General features: G+C 39.0%; 1 protein-coding gene, 1 long non-coding RNA gene and 3 other non-coding genes across 5 annotated transcripts; 1 reads left to right on the top strand and 4 right to left on the bottom strand.

Annotated features, from left to right (window-relative positions):
* Positions 1 to 5,334: 5,334 nt before the first annotated feature.
* Positions 5,335 to 5,407, bottom strand: trnar-ccg (transfer RNA arginine (anticodon CCG)). Its single transcript has one exon. It is a non-coding gene; the product is annotated as a tRNA-Arg (tRNA).
* A 1,129-nt stretch (positions 5,408 to 6,536) lies between these two features.
* On the bottom strand, positions 6,537 to 6,609 carry trnar-ccg (transfer RNA arginine (anticodon CCG)). The gene has a single exon. It is a non-coding gene; the product is annotated as a tRNA-Arg (tRNA).
* A 1,426-nt stretch (positions 6,610 to 8,035) lies between these two features.
* trnar-ccg (transfer RNA arginine (anticodon CCG)) lies at positions 8,036 to 8,108 on the bottom strand. The gene has a single exon. It is a non-coding gene; the product is annotated as a tRNA-Arg (tRNA).
* Positions 8,109 to 10,344: 2,236 nt separating this feature from the next.
* LOC140546117 (uncharacterized) lies at positions 10,345 to 12,457 on the top strand. The gene is made up of 3 exons (XR_011978307.1): positions 10,345 to 10,546; positions 11,573 to 11,673; positions 12,337 to 12,457. It is a non-coding gene; the product is annotated as an uncharacterized lncRNA (long non-coding RNA).
* A 5,321-nt stretch (positions 12,458 to 17,778) lies between these two features.
* admp (anti-dorsalizing morphogenic protein) lies at positions 17,779 to 19,571 on the bottom strand. Its single transcript, XM_072669204.1, has 5 exons — positions 19,268 to 19,571; positions 18,956 to 19,092; positions 18,716 to 18,838; positions 18,420 to 18,612; positions 17,779 to 18,329 (listed from the first exon to the last, which is right to left on the bottom strand). Exons 1-5 carry the CDS (start codon positions 19,569 to 19,571, stop codon positions 17,893 to 17,895), a joined length of 1,194 nt encoding a protein of 397 aa, XP_072525305.1. The 3' UTR covers positions 17,779 to 17,892.
* Between the last annotated feature and the right edge of the window lie 3,548 nt (positions 19,572 to 23,119).

Genomic DNA, 23,119 nt, shown 5'->3' with positions numbered 1-23,119 from the left:
GATTCCGTGCTATAGTGCAGTTAACAGTGTGTCGAGCCCAGAGAGTAGCAATGATAGAGAAGCTATTCTCCCTATTTTTGCATTTGATAAAAATTGTGGTCCATATATTGGACAGTAATACCTAATAAATATGTGTAGGGCCTGTATTGAAGAGTCTCCTTGGGGTTTTGTTGTGTCCCACTGTTAGTTGTGTGTTTGAAAAAACAGAAAAGAAATTTGGGCTCATAGTAAGTTTCTATGACCTTTTTTTTCGTTCATAAACGACTTCCTCTCAGTGCCAGGCGGACAGCGATGATGGATTGTTAGCAGTGCCAGAGCGGTAATGGTAGTGAAAGGTGTCAGACAGGAACTGGCAGAGTAATGCCAGAGCCTCGCAGCATCCATCAGACAGCTGGTGCTCTTTTGTGTTCCACTTTTTAATGTGTTCTAAACAAGCGAACTTTTCAGACCCTGCTTAAACTCTATTTGCGTTAATATGGTGATTATGGCACAATGTTCTGCTGCGTCACAGTTGACCACTGGCATTTTGCTGAATGAAGGGGCCAATTTAAACCTGATGTTTGTTTTGGTGGACCTGACACATTTGGCCTTTCGTAGTATGAGATTTATGTCTGCGATGCTCTCCCAGTTTCAAATGGTATGGCTTTAATCTGTTGGTACTTCTATGAGCAGACTACAGTGGAGTACAATACAGTGCAGACCCATGGGTTTGCATGCAGTCAGATGTAAAACTAATCAGTGCATTTTTGGATAATGTCTGTGTTAAGAAACAAAATGCTTGTATCTCCAAAAGGACTTTTTTTGCAGAAGAAGAAAAAAACCTTCTTAACCTTCAATGGAAGTCAATGCCAAAAGTTATTTTGAAGCATTTCTATTCGTCCGTTCATCTTGAAATTTAGACACAGTGTAAAAAACAGCTTGCCAGATTGACAGCAATGAAGATGGATGTTTCTTTATTTTTGTGGTAAAACATTTCCTGCTTTGCTGACTTCCTGCTGGGCTATTTACGAACAGACCATCATGAGTCACAGTGTTTTGGATGTGTGATGATGCTGTGACAGAGATTCCCTGATTTCTCTTATGATCACATTTCTCAGTCTTAAATAACTTGTGTGGCTGGACAGAGTGGTGTTGTTTAGCCTCTGTAACCTCAGTAGAGTCGTTCAGCCTTTAGAACAGAGACCTAGCTGATGGAGTCAAATAGCTAGATAAGGTTAAACTGATGCTAGTGTTGATCTTTAAATACCTTTTAATTGATTTAAATACAAATAATTTATTAGCATTTTAACAGTATCAGCAAAGTATAAAAAGCATATAACAGTTAGCACAACCCTTTCATATGTCATATAATAGCAGGAAACTAACTAACAATGTCATGGCCTACATTTTGAGTAAACAAAGAAAATGAGGACATGGGGATAGATTTCACCCTGATGGTAAACAAGGCAACATGCAACATATTTTGAACAAGAAACAGACTTATGGCATACTGCCATGCTAAATGCACATTACAACTTCTCAAAACTAAATTGGACATATTTAGAATTAGCTTCTTTTTTTTTTTTTTTTACACATATTTGAACCTGAAGTTTTTACTAGTCACAGTTACATTATAGATATCTAGTATTACCATTACTAGTAAAGATGCAATTACAGAGAAATTGAAAGTCAATGTAAATCAAAGGTAGCAAATGACTAGTCAAAATTACATTGATGCTATGTCGTCCTGGTAATATGACTGGCCAGAATGTTTCTGTTAATCTGTAAACATCTGTAGGATATTATTACTATAGCTGATCTCTGAAATGAGAGTTTGTACTAGTAAAAACTACATTACAGAGATCTTGAATTTGAGGTATTTGAGGAGTTCCATTGTAGGCTAAAACATCTTGCCATAACACACAACAGGCCTTATTTGGCATCCAAAAATATAGAAAATAAGAAAAGCAAAGATCTCTGTTTTTTTTAGTGAATAATTCGACAATGTCTTCTCAGTCCGTCTCACTTCCTCTTATCGGTCCCTCCCAGGAATCCTTCTGGACTCTGTAGCAGGAATTTAACAACTGTTTGTAGTGTAAGTCTAAACAAACAATCTCCCCTCCAGTTTATAGGGGCTAGACATGCCTTAAAAACACCAGCTCCCCTTGGACGCCTGGATGCCTAAAACCACATTGTGTCACCTTGTTTGTAACAGAGATATAAGTGTGAAGAATGTTTACATCGAAGGCAGGTTCTTTAGACGTTTAAAAGGGTCCTTTATCTTACACATCTCTATTACAAACATGGATCTTTATAGAACCAAAAGTGGTTCTTCTATGGTACCATTTGAAGCACGTCATTTATTTCTTTATGACCATTTTCCAACTCTTTCATTCCTTAGAACTGAACAGTCTGTTTCTAATACTGTGCCTTTAGGTCTACTAAATGTAAATGAGGGCTGTTCTGACTGGCTGCCCTGCATTGAGACTCCACTGTGAGTGGGCGGAGTTAAACTGCTGTCCCCTGAACAGGGAGATTGTTTAAGCAGCTTAGTTTGCATATATAAACCATTTAGATTGGGGGTTCAACAGTGTGTTTTGAAATGTGATCAGTGTTTTACACACTGTACTGAACTCTTTTCATAAAATGAGGAAATTCAGTTTTTGATGACGCATATGAGGGCTTTCCCTGTAGAATGGCTTTCTGTGTGGCACGACAACTGGTTTTCTGCCTCCTACTTGTGGTGAATCACTTCCGATAGTTCATCGTTCACTCTATTTTGACCCACACACACATAAGCATGCTTCAGCACCTCTCCATCCTCCATATGACCATTCGAGCATCACTACTGCCAGGCCTAGTGATTCATGGCTCCCACAGACAACCACTCAATAAATAAATAAATTAAGAACTAGTGCTTTGTACAGAACCCATGCATTATTTTACTGTTTAATTGCTCATTTGTTTGTTTTAATTACATGTTTTTTGGGTCAAGTGTAAGTTAAAAGCATATCAAGGCTGGGTTTTCCAAAAGCATCTCAACAAAAAAATTATTTTACATACATAGTTACATATTGCAGTTAGCAGAGTGCCAAGCGCTATTCTCCATATTACAGGGCAGTGAAGCGTCTCTGTGATTTCAAAGCTGTTATTTGGAGAAAAGAATCAGAATCAGAATCAGAATCAGAATCTCTTTATTTCACCAAGTATGTTACCCATACAAGGAATTTGTCTTGGTGAGAGCAACACGCATGACAAGTAACAAAGAAACACAGAACACAGTCTTAAACTAAAGGAAAATGACACTAAACAATAAATAGGGTAGGGGATAAATTAAAAAAAAAGTAGAAAGTACTAAAGGTAATAAAGGTAATAAAGAGCTGAAAAATATATTTACAGAAAAGAAAAGGACATCTGTACAGGTGTGCAAAAGAATGCTACATAGCGCCCTGTCTTCCACCCTGTGCAAGGCGTGTCATTATGGTCATTGCTATCTAACAACCCGCCAACAATCTATTTTCACACCTTCCACCTGCATCGTTTAAATAGCAATGGTGCTTGCAAATATATCTACGCCGATGGGCGTGGTGGTCTCGAAATGAGGTGTGTTTAGGAAAGTTTCTTGCGTATTGCTATCTTGGCAACGTACAACACAGGTGCGCCACTGACTGAAAACAACCTAGACAGATGTCAACAGTCAGGCGTTCATTGCTATCTTGGCAGTGAATTGTCAACACAGGCGTGTGCCCAAAACGTGCACACCTCTGCTTGTTATGCACACATGGACACGCAGCAGTGCACATGTCCAGTTGACAGCTATGCAAACTTTTACATCAACAAGAAACAGAAAACAAATTAAAACAACACTATTCTAGAGGCAAGGTGCTCCACCACTTCAGCAAGTCTTCCCAGACCGTGCGTGATGTACCATTGGAATCCAAAGTCAAACTGCACCTGGCAAGGGAATGGCAAGTGGCACACTGATTGGTTTATTGCACGTTACACCCCAAAACACACCTTTGAATAATTAACAGACTTAGTACATGCATTTTGCGTGTTTTGGGTTTTCCCATTGTTACGATAACAAAGACACACTGACGCCCCTAAATCAAGCTGCACGGTTGACGACTCGCCTAAAGATTGCTAAAATAGGGCGCATAGTGTTGCTTTAAAATGGTCATTTCTCTTATTGGACTCATAACAAAGTCAACTTTTTAACCTTTTTAGTTAAAAAGTTCTTTTAAGAACTTAAGTTCTCAGTTCATAAGAAGTATTTATCTAGCCAACTCCCATTAACATTTAACAATACCATTTAAATGTTATATATATATATATATTATATTAATATATATATTAGTGAAAAAAATATTTTTCTATATAGATATTTAGTTCTACATATAAGCCTTTACTATCTTTACTAAGGAACCTCAGGAGAACCCCTATTTTAAGGGTGCACATAGTGAACCTGTAAACTACCGTCACTGGCAGTTCTCACACATCACTGATTGAGGACGTGGGGAAATGAGAATATTCTTTCAAGCTTTGTAAACACTTGAAAGATGCAAGATGACACAGATGGTGAGGTTTTCTCTTTTGGCAGAGCTTCTAAATTCTACTGATCGCCCCCCATTTCACACAGTAAGCTGTGAACTGCGTCACGGGCCTACACTGCGCCACAAGCCTGCATGCATTTTTAAAGAGGCGATTGGTTGCTTTATTAAACAGCTATATCTTGCACTTCCACATGCAGGGAAGTTGTAAAAACAGGAGCTGAATGAGAAGGGTCACTACATCATCTTATATGGTACGAGGAGATAATTTGTTCAGTAGTGCTGCTTATATAGTAGCTTGTGGTCTTGGGGGGAGTATTGTAGCTTAATACAGAATTATCTTAATTGAGCTTTCCATTCAATCTGCAATGGTTTTCAGTGGAAATTCTACATGCTGGTATGGATGCTTTCATATCATGCTTTCATTTAGTAACAAGCTTGGATTGTACTGGTTCTCTGAGTGACGCTCAAACTGAATTACATAAAGGTTGTGCTCCCCTCTAGTGGCAGCTTGCAGTTATGGCACTGTTCCTACATTCAGTATATCTGTATTCAAAATCCTGGATTAAAAAATAGATGTCTATTTATGAACATTTGATATAATGTAACATTGTTAACATGGAGCTTTATTTATTCTCATATACAAATTCAATTGCATGTTTGCAATATCATTACCTGTAGTGCCCTAAATGTCATTGATTAAACTGGCTGATATTGTTTTAGCTTTATTTCTACTCCCCACGGTGAGGTGCAGCAGTTTTCTTAAAGACAAAGTTCTGCAACTATGGTTTCAGACTTTAAAGGACAACCCAGATGGGACTCGAACCCACAATCCCCAGCTCCGGAGGCTGATGCCTTATCCATTAGGCCACTGGGTCACAGGTGTTATGTTAAGTCAGCTGTCTTGTCTCCAGTAGAGCTGTTCTCATGCGCAACCACTCTCCTGAATGGGAACTCCATCTTAGATAGTATATGGGCCATAAACACTGACACTGTTGGTTGGTTGGCCAAGGTATGTTGGAATAAGGTTGGAACTAAAGCTAGCAGAATGAGTAGATGTCCAGGAGCAAGGTTGGGCAACCCTGGTTTCGGCCTTGTTTTAGGTTGTGCAAATATGGAGTTGTTCTTCACCCCCACGGTCAAGGACTATCATTCTGATCACAATTAGTACACATTAGAAACAGACTGGACTCTGTACATGTGAATTTACACATTACATTTTTCTTTGTTTTTTTTTTTTTAAATAAGACATTCAGATTGGTCTTTCTTGGGCTTTGGGCAATCAAGAAGTGTACAAGAAGACATAACATGTAGTCCGCAGGAGCTTATAGGGTTATGCAGATTGCTCTAACAAAGAACCTAGAAAACAAACCAGGTGGGGCTAAAACCCACAATCCCCACCTCTGAAAGCTGATGGCTTATCCATTAAGCCACTGTGCCACATGGCCAACATAATTTTTGCAGATGTGTGTGTGTGTTTGTCTACAACCTTTTTAAAGCTCCAAAAACCTCAACATAATGTGGAGGTTCTGAAAAGAACCAGTGAACATCTGTAGAACCTCTACATTATGTAAATCCTCAAAATTCTCTGTTTTAGACAAGGGTAATTAGGGTATCAAAGGTTGTCCTACAAATAAAGAAGATCCTTATGTTCTCCAATGATTCTTGGTGCATTTTCCATTAGGCCACAGGGGTGCAGGCAAAGGCTTCTATTATGATCTTCAGGAAGACTGCAAGGAGTACTGGTTCATCTACTAGACCATATTTCATAATTATATATCTTATTGTATCTTAATTGAGCTTTCACATGCTGTATTGGGTTATGCAGCTAATTTCACTAATTCTGTCACAATACAAAACACATGTGAAAGGTTAAACATGAACACACTTGTAGTGCCTTAAACAGCCTTGATTATGATGTTGTAGACATCATTTCTACCCCATGATGAAGTGCAGCAGAAGTCTAAGCACTTTTCTCTGCAACAATAGTTATTGATGTCTAAAGAACGACCCAGATGGGACTCGAACCCACAATCCCCAGCTCCGGAGGCTGATGCCTTATCCATTAGGCCACTGGGTCACAGGGTTTGTTGTGTTCAGTCTCAATTGTCTTGTCTCCAGTAGTGCTCTTCTCATGTGCAAATGAGGAAGAGTGCTCCCCCTTCTGGTAATACTGTGCAGAATCACATGTCTGAACGGGGAACTCCATCTTAGATGAGACAGTCTCTGCTGAAAAATCCAATTAAAGACCAGCTTTTGCTGGTAACTGGTTTCAGATGGTCTAATCTGGTCTTTGATGGTCAATGTGGTTGTGTTTTTTTCTGCAGGGTAGTAACTGCTGTTTCTGCATATCACAACACAGGGTCTTGTTTCACACAACAATAATGTGTTCACTGTTTTGTTTGAGTAATCAAAAAGGAACTAATCAGATTACATTAATTTAAGAAACACTTTTTGTAGGTAATTAGCAATGTAACAAATTTTAATTAACCATATAGACTAGTATATCACACATGACGTTTAAATATCATGAGCATGCTTTGCCTGCTTTGGACACAGTAAGTAGATTGTAGACACAGATTAGAGTCAGTAGCAGTTTATTAGCCAGTACACAAATGGAGAACAGCAACCTAGGTGGGATTGAAACCCACAAAAAAACCCATGGACCATTTCTACACCCCACAAAAAGCGAAGCAGTTTTTGAACACTATACTCTGAAACAATAGTTTTGGGGTCTAAAGAACAAACCAGATGGGACCCCAACCCACTTCCAGTGGCTGATGTTTTATCCATTAGGCCACTGAGTCACAGGTGAATGTCATCTTAAGTCTCAATTTTCTCCAGTAGTGCTGTTCTCATGTGCAAATGAGGAAGAGTTGTACTCCCCTTTGTGGAAATGACTGCCAAAGTTTAACCACATGTCTGAATGGGGAACTCCATCTTAGGTAAGTCCTTACTGAAAAATCCAAGGTTTCAGATGGTCTAAGCTGGTCTTTGATAGCTTAGTGATATGCTGTTTCTGCATATCACAACACAGGGTCTTGTTTCACACAGCAATAATGTGTTCACTGTTTGATGAGCCTTATTTATTTGTATATCTTTGCTTAAACTCATATGCTGTAGATTCTGGTGCCTTATCTAATAGGCCACTGAGAACGTTTATGAAGTTTAAAGAACCTCCATGTAATGTGTACATGGTGCTCAGGCTGAGCAGCCCTGGTTTCAGCCCTGTTTCAGGTTGTGCTATTCTAGGGCAAACGTGGAGATGTTTTCCCCCCCTAGTGGTAATAAATGGCAGATTTTAGCTATGCAGAACCACACGCCCAAATGGAAAACTCCTAATTATTAATATATTTACACACCATAACAGATGGATGCATTGTTCTGGCAGCACACTACAATAATTGGTCAAGGTCTCCAAAATGCTGTGGAAGTTCACATATTATATTTTTTCTGCACAGTGAGAATACATTCAATGACATTTTCCTTGTCGGACACTTAAATAACGACCCAGATGGGACTTGAACCCACAATCCCCAGCTCCGGAGGCTGATGCCTTATCCATTAGGCCACTGGGCCACTTCTGCTTCCTGTTATTGAAAACATAGTTTCCCTTCTTCTGAGCACAGTAATGAGCAATGTCAGGTTGAATTGATGAAAATTTATATAAAAGTGGCCCAAATCAGAACTTTAAAAATGTCTTGCTTACTTTTTTTAACACATCTGCCACATCTGGGTCATATATGACACAAAAGAATTGGATTTGGGCCGCATTTACCTGCTGTGTGAACATTGACCACATAGACGTCTATGTCCACATAACATAGTTAATTATCTAACATGTGCAAACTTGTCACCAGTTCCTTTTTAGCAGGAAGTACAACCCAGGTGGGTCTCAAACCCACAAACCCAGGCGCTGGAGGCTGGACAGCTTATCCATTAGGCCTCTCACAATATTAGGCTCTAAGAACTGAGGGGTCTTGTGAGTATATAATAGCTGATATAGACAACATAGAAATCAATTAAATATTAACTTAAGACGTCTCCAAATACAATGTTCCTAAGGCCCCTTTATTTCAGCCCCTTTATTGCCATCTCCTCAACAGCTTAGCAGAAAACAGTGGAGAATGGCTTGAGCTGTGTGGAAACAATGATGACAGTTAGTGTAGAGGTGTGCATGGTAAGTCATTAACATCTTTGCCGGTACCACTAAACTTTGTCAGCTTTCAATATTGCTATCATTAGTGCCGTCCCCTTATGTTATGTAAAAGGCATTCCACTTTACAGCTTCTAAAACAGCCCTTCTGAACCTCCATGTTGATTTGGTGACCCTTTCCACAGATTACCTTGTACATTCATTCAAAATCAGAGTTCGAAATCTCTTATAACTACCATTTATTTGTAATTTATAGTTGGATCTGACCAGAGGAGGATGGGTCCCCCTTGTGAGTGTTGGTTCCCCACAGGGTTTTGGCTTGCTCACCTGGGGATACATGCTTTATTTGTTTGGCTTCCTTTTTGCTCTTATTTCCTGATTTTTGTAAAGCTGCATTGCGACATCATCAGGTGTAAAAAGCGCTCTAATACATCTGATTGGACTTGACAGCTCTTTCTGTTTTTTTCCTTATCTGCTACACACCCTCCTATTTGGTTATTGGTTATTTTCACTAGATACCATGACAGTCATATTATTTGTTACTCGCTACTGTACATTTTGCATAGATGAATCATGGAGTTTCCACAAGTCCTGCTGGAAAGATGTTGACTGTGAGCAGTTCAAAGCGGGAGGTCAACAGAAATATGGAGCGGACTATGTTTTTAATACTGCTAGTTTCAGGTAAAATACCATTTCTACCTTTGTAAGAAACAAATGTCCTACCAATTGTATTAGTTAGCCCTAATATTTAGAGCAAGAGCTTAGCTAAGTTCACACATGTGATGAAACAGGAATGACACTTAAACTTTGAGTGATGCCACAGAAGAAGCACTTTTGTTATGGCGAGTGTAAAGAAGGTTTAAAATACCTTCACTTGATGTAAAGGTTTTGGTTCTTTAACAAATGTAAAGGTCCTTAACACTCATATCTCTGTTGCAAGCATGGTTCTTTTGTTCTTCTGTAGCATCTCTCAAAGAGCCCTTTGTAGCACCTGTATTTTTTAAAGAGTATACATGGAAGTCTTTAACTCCCTCTCTCGCTACAGGTCTCTGGGTTGGTGTGTCTGTACCTCTCTCTCGTCAGTACCACTTTGTAAATGAGGAAAAGACTTGGCTGGAGGCTCAGAAGCACTGCAGAGTAAAGTACACTGACCTTGCTACAGCAGACAACATGGAGGAGATGAAGAGTCTGGTATCTACAATGGATCCTTGTTACACCGGTTCCGTGTGGATTGGACTTAAAAGAGGAGACCAGAACCGGTGGGGTTGGTCTATGGGAAATAACACTCTCTACCAGTATAATAACTGGGACAGAGGGGAACCAGTTCAAAAATATGTCTGTGGCATTATATGGCACAATACATGGTTTCCTCATGACTGCTTACACAAGCACTCTGCTCTGTGTTATAATGGTGAGTTCTGCTTTTAGAGAGCATATTATATTATAAGTTTTATAATTGTATTGTGATCATAGTGCTTTAATGAATGTGTTCTCTGATGTCCCTCCTAATCAGTCACAGCTGACCCTGGCAGCAGACTTGTCTGGTTACCCATGGATACAACCTGGAAAGAAGCTCAGAGTCTTTGCAGAGAGAATTACACGGACCTGGTCAGCATTCACAGCTTAGAAGAACAGCAACAGGTTGTTGCGGCGATGCAAAATCATAGTTATAGTTATGGTTACGTGTGGATTGGCTTGTTCAGTGACTCCTGGGAGTGGTCAGACCAGAGTAATTCCTCGTTCCGTTACTGGGCAGATTCAGCACCAGGCCAGATTGCCAATTGTGCCTCAATGGATTTGAAGTCTGGGAGATGGTATGATGAAGACTGCAGCCTAAAACTCAATTTCATCTGCTATAAAGGTAAGCAATGAACATCAGCTCAAACGATTCATTTGAAGAACTGCCCTTGCAGACATTCACACATGATCACTTCTGACACATTTGAAAAACAAGCAAAGTGTGATATATTATTCAGATGTAAAATGTGTGGGACAGGTGTACACATGTTTTATTTCATTGTAGGTTCTGGATGGAAATATTTAACTCAAATTCCCTAAAAAAATACTTTTTGCTTTTAGTGGAAAGTCACAAAATTACATTATGAACCTCCTTTTCTATCATGTCCTTAATAGAATGGGACATTTCCAGGTTTGAGAATAAGTATTCAGAATATTAAAATGAAGTACACTATATGTCCTAATATGTGTGGACACCTTCTCTAAAGAATGCATTCAGTTACTGAAGTTGGCACCCACTGCCTACACACACAGTATTTCTGGAATGATGGTGCTTTATCCTGTACCTCTGGAATGAGTTGGGAAATTGGGCATTAGGGTGAGCTGGTGATCATGATCATATATCTTGATCTCAATAAGGCTCTTGTTGCTGAATATAGTCAAATCCTCACAGCAGTGCTCCAAAGCCTTCCCTTGACACTAGCAAAAGTTACTCCAACAAAAGCAGGATCAACTCTTTTTTATACTCTTGATTTTGGAAGAAAGAATGAATGAGCAGGTGTCCCGATATGTTTGTCTATATAGGGTATGTGACACTGACACTTAAGTTCCTGATATAGCATGAGTAGACTGATAAATCACTGTGCCGATCAGTTATTTATCTCAGTGTTACTGAGCTCTACTAAAGCCTGAGTAGACTGATAAATCACTGTGCTGATCAGTAATTTTTACTCAGTGTTACTGAGCTCTACTAAAGCTTGAGTAGACTGATAAATCACTGTGCTGATCAGTTATTGTTAAACAGACTATACATAGCACATTTAAGAGGCTTGCCAGAACTCAAAAATTATATGAGATTATATTATTCATGTGGGTCCCTGGTGCATTTACCAAAAAATATCTTATTTTTGTTTAACTCATATTTCTTCAGAAGCAGAAGAGACAAAGAAACAAGTAGTGAGAGTAAAAGTGAGCTCTCACAGTAAGATGGACTTGAATGACCCTGCAGTGAATTCAGCCATTTTGAAGAAGGTCAGTTCTGTCTCTGGTTTTAGTATACTACCATTTCATTTTCATGAATTGTAGACAAGCATAGATGAGTTTACAGGACAGGAACGTATATTCTTATATAAACTTATATTCTTTTGAAACAATTACAGTGTGTTTTTTAGCATGTAATTAGCCATTCACATGCCCCACCCACATGAAAAGCAGTGTACCTGATATCTATTACCTGCGTTCCAAACTCTAGGCTACATTTTCCTTTTTGGCTCTATCATAGAAGGCTGCTTCATATACAGCCCAGAAATGCAGTCTACGTTTAGGACGCAGCTATTGTGTATTAGGTTAACCACAATAGTCAGCTGGATTTTGCATGGCTAGCTGCCAAAACAGTGGCCTGTGATTGGTCACTTTTCACATCTGTCAAATGTATTGTTCCTGTCATATGTGCTTCTTGACCACATTTTCACGGAGTGTGAAAAGCATCAGACTCTCTGAGACTGAAGTCTGGCTGGCTGTATTAGCATGTAATTGTGGTAATTGTGGTAATTGCTTTATTTCTTCTGTAGGTTGCACTGCATTACACTAGGCCTACATAATGTAAATACTGTCATTGTGAGTTCTTTGGTGGTGAAATTATATAATACTTTACATCTAATTAAGCTGTATGTGTTCTATTAATTAATACATAAGATTGAGCAAAATCTGAAGAAGAAGGGGCTTTCTAACAACACAAGGCTGAGCTGGAAGGAGAAGGATAAAAAAAGTGTTTCAACGCTGGAGCGGATACACTGAAAGAGAAGAGGATCGCAGATGTGAGGATCAAGTTGTGTGATTTGTCATAAATGATCAAAAATGATCATTTTTTATTTCTTAAGGCTGAAGTTTCATTTGAACCAGAAATAACACTTTTCACACCATTTTAGTAAAGATTTTCCTCTGTGGTTTCTCTCATTCAGCTGTATAAACTGTAGTATAGTCTGATTTCTTAGTGACCATATTTCTTGTTCTTTTACTAAAACAAAGATGAAAGTTGGATAGATAAACAGCATTTTTAAAGAACTATTGATCTCCAAGCAGTAGCACTAGTGGCTGCCCAACCAAAGGGATTAGAAGCACTGTTTTTTGAAAGGTAATGACTCTGGTGGGACAGTTATATTTATATATTTATATCCTTGATATAACATGGGATCTTAGTTTACACAGACCTATCTATATTTACCTCTGCCTTCTCTTTAGCATAATTTCCTATATAGCAACACTTGACCTAATTGTGGACCACATTCTGCATGGCATAATAATTATAATATATTTATATATTTATAATATTTATAATATAGCTGTAAAAGGGCAGAATTACAGCCAGCTTTAAACCGCCATGGTCAGAAATGGCCACTGGATCTACTTAAAAGATTCTGGGCCATCATTCCAAGTAAAAGCTTAATGTATGAACATATCAGTGTTGCTATCTGTCACCTCTTCTGGGTCGAGTGCATCTGCTGACTGCAACTATGAATTTGACCACAAAGCAGTTGAGAGTAAGAAAGTACAGTAAACTGTAAAACTGTTTCTACTGACTGGTTAATCTGTTTTTAAGTAGCATCAACCACCATTCGTCATTTATCAAGTATATGTGGCTAAGAAATGCACAGAGAGATATGCCTTTAATTACTGTCCAAATATTTTAAAAAAAAATATTATATATTATATAATATATATAATAAAAATATTATATTTTTACAGTGTCTGCTGGATTTCCGTCATTATTTCCAGCTGTTGGATATATGTATAGTTTTTAGAGAGTAACACTGTAATGAGAAAAAAAGTAACCGCTTTCAGTGCATAAGTACATAAGTAAAGCAATCTCATCATAGTTTTACACAAATAATGAGCCATTTCTCTCCTGCTCACTTCCTACATTTTAACTTTAACAGAATGTAACTTTGAGGTCTGGCATTACAACTGGCAGAGTTTCAAAGCCATAATCAAGAGCTCTTGGACCAGTGATGCCAGCCATCTCCATCCCTGTTGCAGTGGTGGCATCCATGCCTTCTCCAGTGCCATTGCCTTCTCCAGCCACTTCTAAGTGTGTTCTGGTCATTAGAACTCCTTTTTTGTTACCTGAAACTAGGAGAAAATAAATACATTTTTCCATACAGAGGTTCAGTTCTAACTTATTTTATTCAGTAAAAACCCTAATGTGCACTTAAGACTGCCAGTTGGGTGATATGTCCATATACAGCTCTATGTGACTGCATTAAAACTTAGAACCCTTGTGTTTTAAAAATGTCAATGCATTTTTGACTTTTGAAGAACTGTGTTTTTATGTTTTGCATAAGTGCTGGTGAGACCAATGGCATATTAAAATGATTCGGTCAGAGTCCAAGATCTTCAGGGTGATCAATAGAGAGGAACATTGTGTGTCAATAAGGAACAGTGTGTGTGTGTGTGTGTGTGTGTGTGTGTGTGTGTGTGTATGAGAATTTGCGTGAAAAGGGCATATGAAAATTTCCTTTAATGAAAATTACAGGGTAGCTTAATTTGTTTATTTCATATGGTCGTGCCTCTGCCAGGCTGGTGCTGTAATGCAGATTATTACTGAAGTGCATTCGGTTATTACATGTTCTGCAGTGCTAAAAACATCCATCTTCTTATCTACAGTGCTTTGCAAAAGTATTCACCCAATTTTTTCATTTTTTTTTTATCTCACAACCTGGAATTAAAATGGTTTATTTGAGGGTTTACATTATTTAATTTACAGAACATGCCTAAGATTTTATATAGAACATTTTTTTTATATTTATTTCATTGTGAAGCAAATAACAAATAGGACAAAATAACAGAAAACTTCAGTGTGCATAACTATTCACCCCCCTAAAGCCAGTACTTTGTAGAGCCACCTTTTGCAGCAATTACAGCTGCAGGTCGCTTTGGAGAAGTCTCTATGAGCCTGCCACATCTTGCCACTGGGATTTTTGTCCATTCCTCAAGGCAAAACTGCTCCAGCTCCTTTAAATTAGATGGTTTGCGCTGGTGAACAGCAATCTTCAAGTCTGATCACAGATTCTCCATTGGATTAGGGTCAGCTTTGACTAGGCCATTCCAATACATTTACACAGTTCCTCTTAAACCACTGGAGTGTTGCTTTAGCAGTATGCTTTGTCATTCATTGTCCTGTTAGAATGTGAACCTCTGTCCCAGTCTCAAATGACTGACAGTTTTGCTCAAGAACACCCCTGATTTCAGCACCATCCATCTTCCCCTCAACTCGGGCCAGTTTCCCAGTCCCTGCTGCTGAAAAACATCCCCACAGCATAATGCTGCCACCACCATGTTTCACTGCGGGGTGATAAGATGTGTTGAATTTGTGCCAGACATAGCGTTTTTCTTGATGGCTGAAAGGTTAAAGTTTGGTCTCGTCTGACCCAAACACCTTCCTCCATACTTCCTCTCCCACATGTCTTTTGGCAAACTCAAAAAGAGCCTTCAAGAGAGCCAAAAAGGCTTTCTTCTGGCCACTCTTCCATTAAGGCCAGCTCTATGGAGTGTACGGCTTCTACTGGTCATATGGACAGATACTCCAGTCCCTGCTTAGGAACTCTGCAGCTCTGTCAGGGTTACCTTTGGTCGCTGTGTGCCTCTCTGATTAATGCCCTCCTTGACGGGTCTGAGAGTTTTGGTGGGTGGCCCTCTCTTGGCAGGTTTTGTACCATTTGTTGTACCATGAGGTGGTGCTTCTAGAGATCATCAGAGATTTGGATATTTTTTTATAATCCAACTCTGACTTCTACTTCTTTGATCTCCTTGTTCTTCACACTAACAAAAATAAAGGTGCTGCAAATGGTTCTTTGAGCAGTGCTCTAATTGCGTGTACACTGATGTGTGACGCGCGTGCATGTGGAAGGGAGTCGGAATTCACTTTTGGTATACTAACCCATAGAGAAACGTACTAACAACTGAATACTGATAATACCCTAATACTAACGCAGTGACTGAACCGTGTATTTAAATGGCCTGAGCTGTTCAGCTTCTTATAACGTCCTTGTAAACCTTGAAAGCACTAATTAGCCCGAAATCTGGGAGATGGGTGGTCTCCTGGCTAATAGTGCCTCGCTGCTGCTGGTGGTACAAGTTGGTACAATTTAACTATCGAAATGCATATCCTTTGAAAAAGGTTTTAAAATGAAGGAAACCAGAAAGTGGCAGAATACATTTCCACGTCACTGAATCTTGGATGCTTAGTAAATATTTGCATTTATTACAGTTTGTATTTTGTTATTCACTGATTTGGGTTTTAAGAGTCGGTCTCAAAACAATAATTAAATGTACTTATGAAACCACTGTTTATAAATGATCCTTTCAGGAATCAGTTCAGAGTGTGCTATTTCAACATTTCTTCAATAGCCAAATTTTGCAGCTACATGCTGCTTTGAGCCGCTAGCGCAAAAGAGGGGAAGGGTAAAATGTGGTTAAGTTATGTGGGGTCAGAAAATGCAACTGTGTACTGAGTACTTTACAGTTAAGAAGGGGGTCAAATTGGGTAAACCCAGATAATTGTGGGCTAATATATATGGCTCCACCCTGTTGCACCCTTACTTTCAAGTAAGTATGGGCCCACTGTGGACAGCCCAAATTTTGCTATATTTTAAGCCCATTCTGGCCCTAAAGTGATGGCTTGTTATTCAATCAAATTGATATTTATAGGCTTCATTTACTTATCCTAGCTATTACGCTCACTTTAGCCAACGTTGTGTCTCTAAGCAAGCACATATTTTGTGAAGAACCCTGTTTAAGAGCGTAGATCTGATTTAATTATTTACATTCAAACCTAAATGAGCTCTTCTTATTAGAATGTTGATATACATTATTGATACTAAACATATCTCAGGACGATTGTTTTTGGGACATATGACCAGTTCTAATGGTCTATAACATGGGCAAATATCACATATCTAAACACTGAGCATACAACTACTGAATCTGATAAAAGGAACATAAAAATATCATCAGAAATTAAATGTGCTGAATTGTGACCTCAATAAACTCTTTAAATTACTTATTTAATGTGTTTGTTTTTTATTTTTCTAATTTACCGACAAAGCACACCTAACACCACACCTAACAGACACCTAATGCTGATTGGACATGATTATGAATTATGAATAATGTCATTACTGCCTGCGTGTTTTGGTCAAGGCTTTTACAGCAGGCTTCATCACACAGTCCCCATTAGAGAGGTCATCTTCCATTGCCATCATGTTTCGGTAACCCCTTAACACTAGCATGGCTACTGCTGCCAGTTTTGGAGCAGCATTAGCTGTGTGATTATTACCTGTTGGCCATCTTTTGCAGCATAGTTTGTCAGCCCAAATTAATCTTAATAATATCTTGTCAAGTGTGGTCCATTTCCACTGATGGATGAGGTCTGAAAATCTATGCAGCAACAGATGATCTATATTCAGTAGTTTGTAGTAAGTAGTAAGTGGAACTATATGGTAGCTGTACCTAATAAAATGAGCGTGAATATTTCATGCAGTCATACATTCCTGTTCTTCTGAACACTATGTCATATGTACGTCTCTTGTCTGTAAAGACCAGTCAAAGCAGCATCAAACACTGCAAAAACCATAATATAGCAGACTTAAGAGTTATTTCCTGTGCAGTTGTCATTTAGTCCAAGTAATACATGCCATTAAAGAGCTCTACATCTGCTGGTATATTTTGTCAAGTCGATTTTACCTTGAATTTTAATATCTGTACTGAATTCATTAACTCTGATTTTTTTGTGGGTTCTGCATATGTGCAAATGTGTCATTCATAGTGGATGTAATATTTAAAAAAACAGTAGCTCCACAAGCCTCTTACGATTTATTTAGACTTTATAATAGTTCACAACATGCAATATACAAATGTATATTACGTTTTACAAGTAACCACCTCAAGCTCCTCCATATATTAGCATTTATGTCTATTTACATATTTTACAAAGCTGTAAGAGGGACTGAGTAATTCATCCATGCAGTCCATCATCATTTCAGCCGAAGTCCATTTACAGGATACCAAACAACATCAATCGTCAGTGCTATTCAGAAACAATTCCGTGAAACAAACCCTTAAAATATGTTGGGACCAGCATGCTGTGTTTTTGATGTTGTCAGGTATTTGCTTTTCAGTTGGACGTGTAGCCATTTCTTGTACATGTATCTGAACTGGGCTATGTACATACATGCTCCATGCAGCCTCAGGGTCTCAGTGGCACCCACAGCTTCCTGCCACCATATCATCATACTGCTTTAGAACTACATTCTCGTCGTCGTCAAAGTACAGGAGGTTGATGGAGAAGAGCTTGTCGGGCACACAGCAGGGCGTCTCGATGCCTTTGGTGAGCTTGAGTGCGTTGATGATGGACTGCACAGTGGCGTGGTTAGTGGGCCTCATGTTCTGGCCCAGAGGAAAGGGACATGAGCCTTTGCAGTGGTAAGCGTTGTAGCCACGAGGGGACACAATCCAGCCGGACCAGCCGATCTCCTCGAAGTCCACGTAGAGTGGTAGGCGCTGGCATGGCAGCTTCTCCCTGTCCTCTTCATAGTCGAGGGAGCGGGCTCTGCGATGCCCAACCACAGGGAGAGTCAGGCTGGACAGAGGCAGACTGGGAACTGGGACTGGAAAAGAGGAATCTTCTGAACCTAAAGAAGAGAATCAGGTTTAGTTTAAAAGAATCAAAAATAATTGGAATCACTGAAGATCTACCATCCAGAGAAAAGTGCTTGTCGTACCTTTGATGACTCCCTCCAGAGGGGCACGCCTGCCGTCATCAGTGAAGAGGACCAGCATGGGCTGTTTGGTGTGGTGGTGGTTCTGGCCTGAGGCAAATCGCACTGTTCTCAGGTCCATCTGGGAGCCTGACAGAGTGCGCACTGTAACCAGCAGACCCAGGTTACTGTGCTGATCCAGGGTCCATGTTCGGATCTATAGAAAGGAAACATGTTTACTCACTGATTAATTTAAAGACATTCAGTGATTTCAATAAGTGAAGATATTTAGAATACGAAGATTTCTGTTTTAAACTCACAGCTTGAGTGATGGTAAAAACCTCCCAGCCATTGGAATGTATTGGAATAAGCCTTGAAGACACAAGCTTCTTGCTCAAGGAGATGTTCATTTTGGTGGTATCAAGAACCTGATAGACATTGACCTGCAAATAAAGACAAAAACAAGCCATTTATATACTTTATTTTAGATCCTGTAATACGATGTACTACTTTATAAAGCACTAATATCATAATTGCATTTTCATATGACATAGTCTGACCTGGCAGAAGTGATGTCTGTTGAAAGTCAGTGATGCTTGAGGTCTCAGTTTGAACAGATGGAGCTCGGCAGTGAGGAGCTTCTCGCTCCTTGCCACGGTGGACAAGTTGAACAGAAACTCGATCTGGCCACTGCGCACTGTCCACGGAACAAAAGAAGACTTTAAATTATCATTCATGTAATTACAATTCTACAGAAATGCATTATTAATAATATATATGCATCTACAGGTAAGTGGACAAGGAATCGTTCAAGTCGCGATGTACAGCAAGTAGTCTGTCAATGTTGTTAAAGTAGTAAAGTTTTCTCTTACGTTTATCAAAGAAACTGCGGACCGTGTTGCCCTCCAGCACCGTGGGGTCTTTGGTCACTCCATCCACGTCCGCCACGGTGTTGTACAAGTCCAGCATGTACTGCGGCGGTTGCTTGTAGGACCGAGGAGGAGAGGCAGGAGGGTCCTCCATGCCGAACACCTCCAAAAGTCTTTTGATAGCAGCTGAGCGAACCTCTTCGGACTCGCCCTGCACGGAAAAGTGGCTCCTCAAGTAGTTGATAGATGGTCTGGGGTTTCCAAGACCTACCATTGAGATCAGGAGAAAGACCGCGACAGGCGACATCTCGGTACTCTGTGGAGATGATAGCGGGAAGCTTGGGCTTTCTTTGAGGGTTTTCTCCTAGTAGAAGCTTGGAAGTGGAGCTCAGATCTGAGGTTTTCTCCTAGTAGAAGCTTGGAAGTGGAGCTCAGATCTGAGGTTTTCTCCTAGTAGAAGCTTGGAAGTGGCGCTCAGATCTGAGGTTTTCTCCTAGTAGAAGCTTGGAAGTGGCGCTCAGATCTGAGGTTTTCTCCTAGTAGAAGCTTGGAAGTGGCGCTCAGATCTGAGGTTTTCTCCTAGTAGAAGCTTGGAAGTGGAGCTCAGATCTGAGGTTTTCTCCTAGTAGAAGCTTGGAAGTGGCGCTCAGATCTGAGGTTTTCTCCTAGTAGAAGCTTGGAAGTGGAGCTCAGATCTGAGGTTTTCTCCTAGTAGAAGCTTGGAAGTGGCGCTCAGATCTGAGGTTTTCTCCTAGTAGAAGCTTGGAAGTGGAGCTCAGATCTGAGGTTTTCTCCTAGTAGAAGCTTGGAAGCAACTGACTGAAGCTCTCCATGCAGGCACCATTATATATGAAAACGCTTAGCACTGTTAACTCTTCGGTAAACAGCGATAAAGAGGTGCTATTTGGTCGCAAATGTAAGTCAATAATGAGGGAATGTAACGCAAAGCTAATGGTGGTGTTAACAAGGTGTGAACCTGACTGGTGATTAGAGCGCCGAGATCTTCCAAAGTGAGATCTGGTGAAGAACTGGTGTCCACATTATTATGTTTTCACTGCTTTTGGACTTATAAACTATACACACACACACACATATATATATATATATATATATGTATATATATATTATGAAAAGAAGATGCGTTTCTCCAGCGAGGAACTTCCATAGTTAAGCTGAGCTCATAGAAGGCCCAGCAAGGAAGTTTGCACACCGCAGGTGGTTAACGTCCTAAAAATGGATCAATTAATTTAGACAAACGAAGATAATTTAATACAGGAACAACAATTACCTTGGCAAACAACGTGAAAATGCTCCCAACACCTGCTCAAACAGGCGTATGCTTTAAAAAAGCATAGTTAGGCTGGGCTGAGGAGCTCAAAACTTATATAGGGCCTATGTTAATCGACCCGTGAATTAGTATTAGCATAAATAGCCACAAGCCCCTTTATTGTAGCCGATTAGTGTTATGGATTGTTAACGAGAACATAGGCCAATAATAATGGGCTACGTGACTTCACAGTTGGACCTGGAGTAATGTATTCTCAAATGAGATGTGTCATATATATAGAGAGATGTGTCATCTATACAGTTACAGTTTAGTCTGTATTTGGTTCATTTCTTTATTTTAATTATCCACCACTGCAGTGTTGCTTCTCATAGACGTGTTCTTTCCAATTGCCAAATAGATTTATAAAGATGTAGATCTTTCCGTATGTTTATTATTAACGAATTCAGCTTATAGTAGCTAAACTTTTAGTTATATTTAGACACTTGATTAAAAATAAGGGACGTTTTGTGTTGGACAAGAAAAACTGTGGGCAATAAAATCGATTCCAAAATAAAGAACTTCAGAATGGCTTCGTTTGGGTGGTCTTCTTCAACGCGGACCACTACACGCACCTATTGATGGTCTTCTAACAGAAAGCAATGCGTGCACAAATATAATAAATATATATGGCAAGAAAATTCCCTTCTCTCACCAGGCTCTCGTAAGTCACACACAGCTGTGATGGGGTGATTTCTTTATTGGCGAGCTCCAGAAATGCTGCATGAAAGGGTTGTTCTAAAAGAGAAGTCTAACAAGCACGTGTCTTGGAGGTGGTCTGTTGTAAAATCGCGACTAAAGAAATGTAGGCTGCTGTTGATAACAGTCTGACGTGATGAATAAACAAATATACCTTACGAGTTCGTTCTTGGAAAGATATCCATCCGAAATATAATGAAGTTTATTTTGGTGCTCCAGTGATTTGTTTAATATTTCATTTCGATCCGTTTTCCATACAAATAACTAAATTGTGCACATGTTAATTTTTCTGCGCACATGTTAATGTTTTTCACATGTCCTCACTTCCCCCACACACTGCTGTGTGTTAATGTGTCAGCTTTGTCTTGTTTGTGCACTGTGTGAACAGTGGTGGGTGTACTCAAATTAGAAGTATCGCTGCTTATTTGAAATAATAACTATAAATAACTATAAATTAAAGAAGCTACAGAAACAGTTCTAAGTAGCATAGAACTACTGTGAACCCGTTCAGTGCTTTCACCATTTCTAGGCATATGACTCAAAGTGTGCGTGTCTTCTCTTTTCAGAGCATTTTGGCTTAAAATGAACTGTTAGAGCTAAAATAAAACATATCCGACGTGACCAGTTACAAAACCGTGCAGTTAAAACCTGAAGTAGTTAATTACTATATTGTTGTCATTGTAGAAATAAAATATATTGTAAATGGAAAATATATAATATATGTTATAATTGAAAATACTCCAGAAAGGCGCCATCTATCGTAATTGTACTTATGCATGTAACTGAGTAAATGTAACTTCTGTGTAATTACTTAATTTGTAATTGATTAGTAGTTATTCTGCGTATGTCATGTCTTGGGCTAGTGCCCATCTATCTATCTGTCTATCTGTCTATCTATCTATCTGTCTGTCTATACATCTGTCTGTCTGTCTATCTATCTATCTATCTATCTATCTATCTATCTATCTATCTATCTATCCATCTATCTATCTATCTATCTGTCTGTCTATACATCTGTCTGTCTGTCTATTTATCTATCTATTTATCTATCTATCTATCCATCTATCTATCTATCTATCTATCTATCTATCTATCTATCTGTCTGTCTATACATCTGTCTGTCTGTCTGTCTATCTATCTATCTATCTATCTATCTGTCTGTCTATACATCTGTCTATCTATCTATCTATCTATCTATCTATCTATTGGTCTATCTAAATATACAACAACGTTTTCTTGTACGCAAAAAACTGGGATCTCTGTAGTTTTGAAAATTTTAATCTGGCAGTGGTTGTTTGCCATGTGTTACAATTTCCTGATGGATGAACTAATAAAAATGCTCCAAAATGACCTGGAAAAAAATATTTTTACATTGACTTCCACTGAACGTTAAGTTTATTCATGGCAATTTAGTTCCGTTTTCATGCTAATTTTTCAAAACGTTACATCTGTAAATTGATTTTTATGATTATATTGTTAACTTTAATTTATAACATTTTCAGATTCTTCATCTTCTTCTTATCATTATTATTAATAATAATAGTAATAATAATAACAGCATTATTATCTTTACCGTACAATTATAGTACTATACTGTGCAGTAATAGAGGGAATTAGCCTAATGTGGGATGTTTTTGCATTGTCAGTGCTTCCTGTTTAAAAAAAAAAACTCACCGTAATCTAGGATCGGACATTTGAGACGTCATGTGATTTTAATCACATGCCATCACAGCTTGCGTTAACTCTTAGTTTATACATCTTAGACAGGGGTCCACATAAACCATAATACTACAATGTAAGACTGTAAAGAATGTAATCCTTAATTCTCTGTA

Source organism: Salminus brasiliensis, chromosome 23, assembly GCF_030463535.1.
Source record: "Salminus brasiliensis chromosome 23, fSalBra1.hap2, whole genome shotgun sequence".
Classification (NCBI taxonomy): domain Eukaryota; kingdom Metazoa; phylum Chordata; class Actinopteri; order Characiformes; family Bryconidae; genus Salminus; species Salminus brasiliensis.
Note: the sequence above shows the minus strand (reverse complement) of the source record. Positions and strands in the feature narration are given on the sequence as shown.

What these genes read in the sequence shown, in the direction of transcription:
- admp (XM_072669204.1), bottom strand. Translation starts at nt 19,571, where the DNA reads ATGTCGCCTGTCGCGGTCTTTCTCCTGATCTCAATGGTAGGTCTTGGA. An exon ending in TTTTTACCATCACTCAAGCT is followed by an intron (nt 18,613 to 18,715) that starts GTGAGTTTAAAA and finishes TCCTTTCTATAG; the next exon opens with ATCCGAACATGGACCCTGGA. An exon ending in TCTGGAGGGAGTCATCAAAG is followed by an intron (nt 18,330 to 18,419) that starts GTACGACAAGCA and finishes TCTCTTCTTTAG; the next exon opens with GTTCAGAAGATTCCTCTTTT.